General features: G+C 50.0%; 1 protein-coding gene across 1 annotated transcript in view; it reads right to left on the bottom strand.

Annotated features, from left to right (window-relative positions):
• HOXC13 (homeobox C13) overlaps window positions 1-1,373 on the bottom strand; it is a 2,956-nt gene extending 1,583 nt beyond the window's left edge. The window contains exon 1 of the mRNA XM_005447403.2: window positions 743-1,373. Coding sequence (XP_005447460.2) covers window positions 743-1,373 — 631 coding nt within the window. The remainder of the gene's footprint in view (window positions 1-742) is intronic.
• Between the last annotated feature and the right edge of the window lie 9,307 nt (window positions 1,374-10,680).

Genomic DNA, 10,680 nt, shown 5'->3' with positions numbered 1-10,680 from the left:
CGTCGGGGCGCGGAGCCGGCCGGGCCCGGTGGGACCGGGAGGGGAAGGGAGCGAGTGATTTGCTGGGTTAAAAGATGCTCCAAGGAAGGGTTTTGCCTTCCCGGCTGACTGCGGGCTGTCAGGAGGGCAGGAGGCCTGCCCGACCTGGCGGAGAAGCCCCCCCGCCCCCCCTCCCCCCCGCCTCCCTCCTTCCCCTCCAAACAGATTCATTTGTCACTTGACACCTATTCCTATAATTGTGTGTAATTGTGATATGATTTACTGTCCCAGCCCCCGACACTTCTTATTCGACCGAACCACTAAAGAAGGTTTAGTCGTGGGGTTTTAAAAAAATATCCCCCCCCCCGCTTTTTAAGCTTTCTACATTATAGAAGCGGCAAGCGGAGGGAACGTGAAGAGAAAGGCACCGGGAGACGCTCTTTAGGTGAGGCAACAAGAGGGAGGAGAGAAGAAAGGGAAGAATTAAACGGCAAAGTTACTTTCCAAGCAAGCTCACGGCGTGTATTTTGATTCAGAAATGATTGCTTCACCTTCTTTCCCATACATGTTCATACACATTGCCTTGCACAGGAGGCATTCCAGAGCCATTTCTTTCCCTTTAATTACATATACAGGCATACACGTATCTCTCCGTATATGTGTATGTATATGCACACTCATCCGCACACACGCACATCCCCACCTTCGGTGGGAGCTGGCGGTCGGGAAGCAGACGAGCACGCCGGTTCCCGGGGCAGCCTACCTGGGAAAGGTGACTTCCAGAGGTGTGCAGACTGCGATTGCTCTTTGGAGCAGTACACTTGCCCATCCCAGCCATTAGAAAGAGCCCAATGTTGGTAACCTTCCATGGGAAGCAAAGCGTCGTGTCTGGGTTCCGGGTGACCGCCGAGCCCCGGCACCACCGACACGTCCAAATAGCCAGGAACCGCCTGGTAGGAGCTGGGAAAACCGGGATAAAAGGCGAATTCTTTGGCCCTCGACGGCAGCTCCTCGCCGGGCAGGGGGCCGCCGGCCTCGGGGTATTTCTCCCCCGGATGGTAAGCGCAGGGTTTCTGCTGCAAGTTGACTCCGTGGGAGTGGGACAACCTGCAGCCGTAGTAGCCCCCACCGAAGGGGTAACCGTAGCCCAGCGCCGCGCTGGAAGCCGTCCCCGACGGGCACTGCCGGGGAGGCTCGGCGGCCGCCAGCTCCGCGTACGCGGCTCCCTGCGGCGGCGGCGGCGGCGGGGCGGTGGGCACGGCGAGTCCCGCGTGGGGCATCATCTCCCGGCAATGCCCCAGCCCCTCCATGCGGTTCTTCTCCCGCGGGGCGTCCTCACAGCGGCAGGCGAGGCCGTCGGGCCAGCGCGGGGGGAGGCCGAGCGGTGCCGTCATGTCATGCCGCGCTGCTCCCGCTGCCGCCGCCGCCGCCTCCTCCTCCGCCTCCGCCTCCTCCGCCGCCGCCGCCTCCTCTTCCTCCTCCTCGGCCGCCGCCGCCGTCGGGGGAAGCTCCGCGCCGCGCCCCGCCGCCCCGCGACCCCCCCAACATATCGGCGCCGCGCGCGCATGCGCCGCCGTCGCGCGGCCGCCGCTCCATTAAGAAATCCGCGGCAGCCACGCCCCCCCCGCCCCCCCCGCCCCGACGTGGCCCTGACCACGTGACTCCGTCGCCACTATCATTGGTCGGCTGCTCCCCCCCCATCAAAGGCGGCGCCCCCCCCCCCCCCCGCGCCCGCCCCGTCGGTTGGGGGTGGGGGGACACGGGCGGCACAAAGAGTCGCGCGTGGGGACTGGCTCCCTGCCCACGCGTGGTGGGTGCCGTGGGAACCCCCTGCCCGTGTCTCCACGCGCACCCCGAAACACCGCGGGGGGGACACACACGGAGCACCTTTCCCTGGAAGGATCCCCCGCCCCCTCCGTGTTTCGGCGCAGGGAAGGGTGCTCTGAGCGATATTGGGGGGGGCACGACAAGGACAACCACCCACCCGTGACGGTTCGAGGGGACACTACGGACAAACCCCCCGCGATGCTTCGAAGGGGCGGCCAAAAAGCGCGCGCCCTCCCTTGTGGTTTTTTTTGCGGGTGGAACCTGTTGACTGTTTTTTCCTTTGCAAGGTGCTTCCTCCCCCCCAATTTTAAAAAAAGCGCAAAATCTCTGCCCAAACGCTCCCCCCCTCTAATTTGCCTGCCAGACCCCGAAATAATTTGATTTTCCCCCATTCAGTGGGGGTGTGTGTGATTATAGATGTTTGATAGTTCAGTGATTAATATTCCAACGGCAATGTGGGGTCGAGATGAAGCGGCAGGGGGGCACAGGGGGGTCTGTTGGTCCAGGCTGATTTGTGGGGGGTTGTAAAAATGTGAATTACTTCGTGGAGCGGGGTTGGGCTGCCACGGAACTGGGGGGGAAAACAGAAAAATGGCAGGTTGCTGGCTGGGGGGGATGCGGGTGGGGAGGGGAGGGAACGGAGGGGCTCGCAGCCCTCGGGGAGCCCCCGGGAGCAAGTTATTAGGGGAGGAAGGAAGCTCAGGGAAGTTTCAGCACCCCCAAAAATAGAAATAGAGGAAAAAATGGAAAAAAATGTATTTTGAGGGGAATTTAGTGCCTCAGCCTGTGAGAAGGGAGGTGGGCTCCACCTGCGCTGCATGACTCCCCCTCCCCCCCGATTTTCCTGGGGCGTGCCATGGGGAGTGGAGTCCTCCGGGGGGACCTTCGGATGGTCCCTGCCTGTCCCTGTTGCCCCTCCTTCGTGGAGTCGTACCCACGCGGGACACCCCCCGACGCTGCATGTGTCTCCTTCAATCCTAAACACCCTCTCCGGTGCTGCTGGTTTTGGGGGGTAACCCCCCTCCCCCCGGGGCGCTTCGCCTCCCAGCTCATCCTCTTGCAATTCTTCCCAATAGCAAAAAAACCCCAAACAAACAAACCTGGAAAAAAGCAAAAAACCCAGAATCCCCCCCAAAATCCTGGAGGCGGGGAGAGGCCACTCTGCGAAGGCAGCCGAGCTCCCCATTGACCTGCCCGCTCCGGGCCGTCGAGAAGGGATTTTCGGAGTCCTCAAGAGCCGTCGAAGTCCAAGTTCAAGGCAAGGGAGCCCGAGGGGGTCCCCGTGAGCGTCGGGGATAGATTTGAGGGGACGCGGCCTCGGGGGCACCTTCCAAGGGCTGCGACCTGGGTTCAAATGTGGAATTGGAGAAGGCTGCGGTGGGCAGGGGTGGGAGAAAATAAAGGTAATAAAAAAATAATTGAATGGAATAAAATGGAATGGAATTGAATGAAATAGAATAAAATGAAAAATAATTAAATGAAATATATATATATATATATATATATATATATAAATAATAAAAGCCGTGCCCGCATCCTTTGAATTCCAGGTGCTGTGAGTCCGTTCAGAAATCACCCATGAGAAACATCCCTCCCCAGCCCAAGAACCACATGGCTCGCAGGGGCGATGGAAGAAGCCGAGCACGAAATGATACGTAAATTAAAGCCGGGTGTCCGCCACGTAGGGGACAAGGGACGGGGGGAGCTGAACAAAAAAACCCTCTTCCCTCCCCCAGCAGCCCTTCTTTTTTCTTCCCCCCCCCTTTTAATTTTTATGAAGTAGTTAACATTTGGTAGCATATGTCCTATCTGCGCGGCGTGGGAAGGGGATTAAATGTTAAAAATCTAAAGATTTATGGTGAGGGTAGCAGAGGCGGAGCGGGGATGCGCGGCGCGGGCAGGGCTCGGTGTGGAGGCGCTCGGCGGTGAAGGTAGGAGCCCCGAGGAAGGCAGCAGCGTGATAAATGAAAAATCAGGGCAAATTGCGCCGGCAAGTTTGGGGAAGGGCATTTCCACTTCGTATCCCGGGGAAACAGAGGTTTAATGAAACGCTGAATTTTGTAATTAGGTGAGTTAGTGCGTGTTGCACGCCGAAAATTAGGGGAGGGGGTGAAATCACTGGGAAAAGGTGAAAACAAGAGCAAAAAAACCCACACCCCCCAAAAAAAAAAAACCCCAAAAAACACGAGAAAAAGAGAAAAAACAAGAGAAAAAAGATAAAAAAACCAGAAGATACATTTTTTTTTCCTGGAGGTAACAGGGGAGGAAAATCCCATGTAAACCAGTGGTTTCCTGGGGAAGGGTCCGTGGCTGGGAAGGGAGGAGGAGGGTCGATGTGCAAAAGAACCCTCAGCTCTGAAATTGAGGATTTAATTTCAAATTAAATGCTTTTTTTTTTTTTTTAAATATAATTTCTTTTAATTTCTTAGCTTCTGAGGGCGGCTCTCCCCGCGATGGTGAGTGTGTTCATGAACCCAAACCAGCTCAGGGATGTTTACACTTAACAAAATGTGGAACCTCTTAGGAGAGTGGCACCCATAAATAAAAAATAAGGAGAAGGGAAAGAGCAATTAGAAATAAGAGCAGATGTGAGACCCGTTCGTTAGGTTGGTGTGTTGGTTTGGCTTTTTTTTTAACAGCATTTTTTCCCTCCAAGCTCTTTTTAAAGTCTAATATTCCTCTGCTTGTGCATTTATAGAAAAAGGCTGGAAGAGTCCGCACCGCTCACACACTATCCCCACAGCATCACATTTTCAGGATTTTTTTTTTTTTTTTGATTTAGGGAAGTAAGAGGGGAAAATTGACCAATACCAAAAAAATATTGACTTACAAACTTCTCTTGCTCATCCTCGTGCTAGCTCTAGGCTTGCACATTGCTCCGGAAAAAAATTTTATATGGATATTTCTGCAGGGAGCGGTTCTTTCGCCGTCTACCAGCGGGCTGCGAGAAGAAAGAAGCTGAATTTTCTTCTTCTGAAGACAAGTATGGGTTTGCATCGTTTCCTTTCCCTTTTGCTGCCGTCTTGAAGACAGACTCTGGGAGAAATTCAGTGTATTTATTTCTGTATTTTTACTCCTGCTGGAAAGGAAGAGAGAAACAGATTCATCTCCGAGTCCAGGGTGGGGAAAAAATAATATATATATCTATGTCTTTGCGGTGTCCAGCTCTGTTCTGTTTTGCAAAACTGCAAGTTGTTTTTCATTACCTTATCTCCAACACTTTAACTGCTGGTTTTTAAGGCACTTCTCTACCCTTTCTCCTTTAAATTAGCCATTTTCTTTATTGCCGCTCTCCCCTTTAAAAAAAAAAAACAACACAGAAATGTAAGGCTGAACACAGTTTTGCAGGTGAACACGTGTTTGCAGACGGAGATCTTGAGGTTGTCAAAATATTGCGTTTGTTAAAAAGCTAATTTGACTTGTAGATGTTCCAGGCAAACTCAAAAAGAGGGATTTCTGCCCCAAACGTCGTGTGAAGGTAACTGTTGCCCTGAAAATACTCAAGTGTCTGTGGCCAAACACCTAGAGAGCACGGTCGTGCACATCTAACGTAGCTCAAAGTCCAGCGCTGCTTCTCAAGGCCAGGGAAAGCTCACCCGAAATAAAATTTATCAGCTGCGGAATTTTATGATAAAATTCCTCTTTCTTATCCACATATCCTGGAGGGGGGGGAAAAAAAAAGGCTGGTTGAGAATAAAGAAAAAAGTCAAATCCTTTATTTAAGGGATAGATGAAAATAATTCACCACAAAACTGCAGCATATGGATATTTTTCTTATCCTTTTTCAATTTTCCTTTTCCCCCCTTTGTTTCCCCCTTTTGCCCTCCTTATTGCTGTCTGAAAGATTGAGAAATTCCCCCTCGATACTCTGTTTTCTGGAGGAAAAACTGTATTATTTATTGTTCTTCCCACCTCCAGGCATCTCACATACAAAGGAAAATGGCCAAGGTATGAGTTTTATTGAAGGAAAATCGGCTCCAGCCGCTGTAAGTGCCTCTAAAACACGATGCACCCGCACAGAAAAATCCCTACCTAGAACTGGAAATAAAAGTTGCTTTTCCATTATACTTTTTTTTTTTTTTTTTTTTTTTTTTTTTGAGGGGGGCTCCCGAGAAAATAAAGGAGGGGAAATTTAGCTTTTGAGCCCTCAGGGAAATTAGAGCCCGTGGTCTGAGAAAATCTGAGATCAGCACACAATTTTCCCACTGGAGTACCAATTTAGTGAAGAAACTATTCCACTAAATCTCATATTCTTGCAGAGGAATCCAAGGAAAGCTTTCCCAGGCTTTGTTCAAAATGTGCTTTGGATAAATAAAAGCCAAAGTCGACTTATTTTCCCAAACTTTGCGTGTCTTCTTTTTCGGTTTTGTTTTTGGGTTTGGGTTTTGTTTTTTTTTCGAGAGAAAAATAAATCCTAACATCCCTGGTTCAGCTCATTGCTGAATTAATACAACCAGGGAGGCTGGAGGCTGTGGCCAAGCCTTAGCAGCATTCTTACAAAAGCAGTGCCCGGAATAGCGCAGGAAAAGAAGATTAAATACAGTCTTCTGTGACTTGACGCATTGCACCCAAAAAGGGACAAAAAAACACCCCAAAAAAGGACCCAAAAAGAAAAAGAATAAAAAAAAAAAGGGTTTTGCATCAGACTCCGATTTGTCCCAGCCGCTGGGTTTATCACCAGTTCTCCCCCTTCCCTCTTGCGTTGCAGATGTTTATACAGGGAATAAAAAAAAAATAAAAATCAGATACCCCCCACCCCCACCCCCACCCCCCTCTAATCTTTAATTTAAATGCTTTTAAAGGGAGACAGAGCGAGGAGGAAAGATGCATCAAGGACGGAAACACACTATCAGGTTTCTCCCCCCCCCTCGCCCCCCTCCCCGGGCCGGATCAGACCGTTTCGGGTGGTGTCAGACGGGGAACTAAGCCTGACCAGAGACGATCCGGCTTTTCTCCTTCCTAACCTGTCAGATACCTGCAACCTGTTTGGAGTGGATCCACCCTCAGGCTTCCCCCCCTTCCCGTCCCCAGCCTTTTATTTGGTTGTGGGTTTTTAGCTGCCATCAACGAGGCGCTGCCAGCCCCCCTACCCCCCCCCCCCCCCCAGCAGCCCCCCAGCAGCCCCCCAGCTTGGGGAGGGTGGGTTGCTAAATCTTGAGCGTGTTCTTTGAGTGTTTTGCTTCGGCTTCCCCTGCATTTTGCTATCCAGAAGGGGGGATTATTATATATATATATATATATATATATATATATATATATATATATATATATATATATATATAAATCCCTCCCCCTCGCCCCCAAGCAGGGCCAGAGGTGGGTCTGCAAAGCCAAACCTCGCTGTCTCCAACCCCGTGGCTTTATTACCGTGTTTTATCCCTTTTCCCCCTCAAAACCCGTGCTAAAGTTGGGAAGGAACAGAAGAAAGGGATAAATATCTCTCGGTCCCACTCGTCTGACCCGTCACCCCAGGGGTGACAACGAGGGGATGTGGCAGCTTCTCGGGGGGCTCCCAAAATCCCGCAGCCCCTTCTCTCCCTCCCATCCCTCCTCCCCATACCGCCGCCTCTTCGCACGCCGACACCACATTTTGAGGCAAATAAAGGCTTTTTTTCTTTCTTTCTTTTTTTCTTTTATAGCCACTGCGGAATGTCCCAGCTCTTGGCAATTCCCCACCGTTAATTATTGTTATTATTTCCACACCGGCCCGGTGCAATAGGTACTTCTTGACTCAGCGATTCAAAGACAGACAAATAAAATATCTGTCTCAGTTTAGGGCCCCTGTCTGGTCGGAAGTCCAAGTTCAATTCCAAGTTAAAACAGGAGGTCGCCTGAAGCACTGACAAAAGAAGAGGGGGCCATTTGGTCTGGCTGGTGTCAACAAAGTGGTATCTGGAGAGTGTAATTATCGCTTCTCATCATTTTCGCCTTCATATTCTCGGGGAGAGAAAAGAGGGAGAGGAGCCTGGGATGCTCAGGTGCTTTATAGCCCTTTGCGCTTGGATGAGGCTTTATTTCCTACCCTCCCCCCCGGAAAAAAATGTTTGGGTTTTTTTTTTTATTATTTGTAAATGCTCTAAAATACAGAGACTTGCTTTTTTTTCCCCTTTGACTGTGGGATTGCAACGATCCGGGGTTATTCCTCCCCCATCTTCTGGTACCGAATTAACTCAAGATGCGTTTGGAAGGACGGAGAATAACACCAGGCCAATGTAAGAAACCTTCTTTCTTTTGCCAAATACTATTCAGAATCAGTTACATGAGATCTGTGTGTTCAAGGCTGTTTCTCCCCTTCTCCCACCCAAACCATTTACTTCTTGGTCCACTTGATGTCCAAGTATTTCATTCCTCGGAGCCACTTGGAGTGATTGAGAGGGAAGAGTGGGAGCTCTCTGCCAAGTTTATTCACGTTTTCAAAAGCAAAACACTGAAGAGTTTCATGTCCAGAGGTAGAAGCTGAAGTTAAATGAACTGTGTTTGCCAAACTGGGGTTTCTTGTGTATTAAACAGAGAAATATAAATGATGAATGGGCAGGAACGATGCCCACGCGTTCACACTGAGGGTAACAGAGCGATGCAATCCCCATTTCCAAGCACCATCATGACGGGAGAAGTGTAGCTCTCTATGGTAAACCTGGAATTTATTAGGCATTAGCTACGGAAAATGTGTATGCAATAAGCAAAGAAGCAAGAGCACGGAAAGAAAGGAGAAAGAAAAAAGCCCAATGTTTCTCTTCGAAAAAACATTTTTGGTAAATGGAGAGATCCTAGCCCGTTCCAAAATTTTTTTGCTGGGCTGAATTTTAAAGGAGAATAAATGGGTAGGGAAATAAAACCATACGTGACTGCACCTTGACAGAGAGAGGCTGAAATCGCTGTGTTTTCCCCCAAAACTTGTGCGGGTTGTGTGTGGAACGGGCCATTTTGCTTTTTGCAGGATCTTTGTCCGCCTGGATGAGAATAACCTGGATTTTCACCCAGGAGTGGGACTGTGCCTCCACCTCAGGTATGGATATTTATCCTCCGTGGCAATTAGTAACACTGACTTCACTTTAATACTCAGAGTCTATTCTAAATGCCAAGAACCTGATGAAATTCTTCTTTCACGGGTTTAAACCCCAGATACAGATTTTGGGGTTAAAGATGGGCTAAAAAAGCTCTGGCAGGAGGCAGGCAGGGCTGCCGCCTTCCCACCTCTCACCTTAAGCTGCTCCGGGCGCGTCCAAAGCATCAGCAAAACTTTGGCACCAGCAAGATGTGTTTTAATTCTGCACTCGGTTAAAAAAGGGGTGAAAAAAGGATTTTGCTCCATTATTGGCAAAAAAAGTGGTTTTCCTCTCTGTCCTCCAAGGCTTTCTCAGGCTCCGGGCATGCCACGAGTGAGCCGCACAGCTCCTACGTGCTTTCTCCCTCCTCAAACACGTGGAAAAAAAAAAACAAACTTCGTGTTTTTTTTCTCTTCATCCCTGAGGATGTGCCTTTGCAAGCCGAAAAAAAAAAAAAAATCGGCTTTTGTGTTGTCACGCTGGAGCTTTTCGGCATTAAACGGCAAGTGCGTAAAGCAAAGTCTTCCTCGGGGACAGCTACAAATGAGGAGGGAAGGCAGGGGCGGGGGGGGGCTGGTGTCTGCTGATCTGGAAAAGAAGTTAAATCGGAGGAGACTTCTGGGTGCTGCAGAATACAGAGGTTTTATCTTAGAACAAAAAAATAATCTAGAATTTGTGTCTATTTTTCCTATATAGTGTGTTCTGGGTTGAGGATTCCTCCTGCTCTGCGGGATGGGGGGCTGGAGGGTCCAAGGGAGCAAAAATATGTTTTTATTGTGTTTTATATTAATTTTGGGGAGTGTAAGGGGTTTGGCGTTTGGGGGTAAGCCCCGTTTACCAGATTCAGACGAATTTCGGCAAAAGGGAGGGTGGTGGTAGGCTATGCTGGTCGGAATCTCCAGCCCTCCCCAGGCACCCCCGTCCCCGCTGCTTTGGGGCTGGCAGACCCGAGTGGGGCCTTGGTGACCCACGCAGGGATAGGGACCCACGCAGGGACAGGGACCCACGCAGACACGCGGGGACTGGCTCAGGTGAGGGTCCCGCCGGCCTCCGAGGCGGGGGTGGGGATGCTGTCCCGCACCCCTTCGGGGCAGAGGGCTCCTGGGGGCCCTTTCGCCGCACCCCGTTTTCCCCCTCCGCAAAGCTGCAGCGTACTTTGGAGACAGGGAGGAGAGGAGAAGCCCAGCCACGCGCATGGGTTGTTTCTCTCCAATTTAGCTGGAAGTCCGTATAAAAATAAAAATTAATTTATTTAGAGAGCTTGACTGCAATGTTTTGCATAGGTAAAACTGGGAGCCGAGCAGAATCTGTGCGACACATCCCTCCCTCCTTCCCTCCATCCCTCCTTCCACCCATCCATCCATATATCTATCTATCCATGCTTCCACCTAGCTATGCAATTACTATATATCTTATACCCATTATATACCATATATATACCTAAGACACTCCCTTACAGTTTTTTTCTCCACTACATCTTCCCTCCTGTGGTTATATATGTGTCCCGAAAATAAAATAAAGTTCCCAGCCCTGCCTGGGAAGGGTTCTGAAGCCCTCGGAGATACCTCATCTTTTATTTACTATTTAATTAATTCAAGGTTACTCCTTTTGCTAAAAAAACAACCAACCAAAAAAACCCCAAACCCAAGACCCTAAAGACAAACAAAAAAATCCCCCCAAGAGCCACTTATCAGATCTTTCTGCAAAATAATTGCGGACATCCCGGGTCCTGCTTTGTATTTCGTCTTCCCACAGCTCGCTGTGAAAGTTCGGTGGCAGGTTGTGCCTTTCCAATCAGGAATATATAATTATGTCTTTTAAATAATGC

Source organism: Falco cherrug, chromosome 19, assembly GCF_023634085.1.
Source record: "Falco cherrug isolate bFalChe1 chromosome 19, bFalChe1.pri, whole genome shotgun sequence".
In the NCBI taxonomy this organism is placed as follows: domain Eukaryota; kingdom Metazoa; phylum Chordata; class Aves; order Falconiformes; family Falconidae; genus Falco; species Falco cherrug.
The sequence above is the reverse complement of the archived record's forward strand: the minus strand, read 5'-3'. Positions and strand labels throughout refer to the sequence as shown.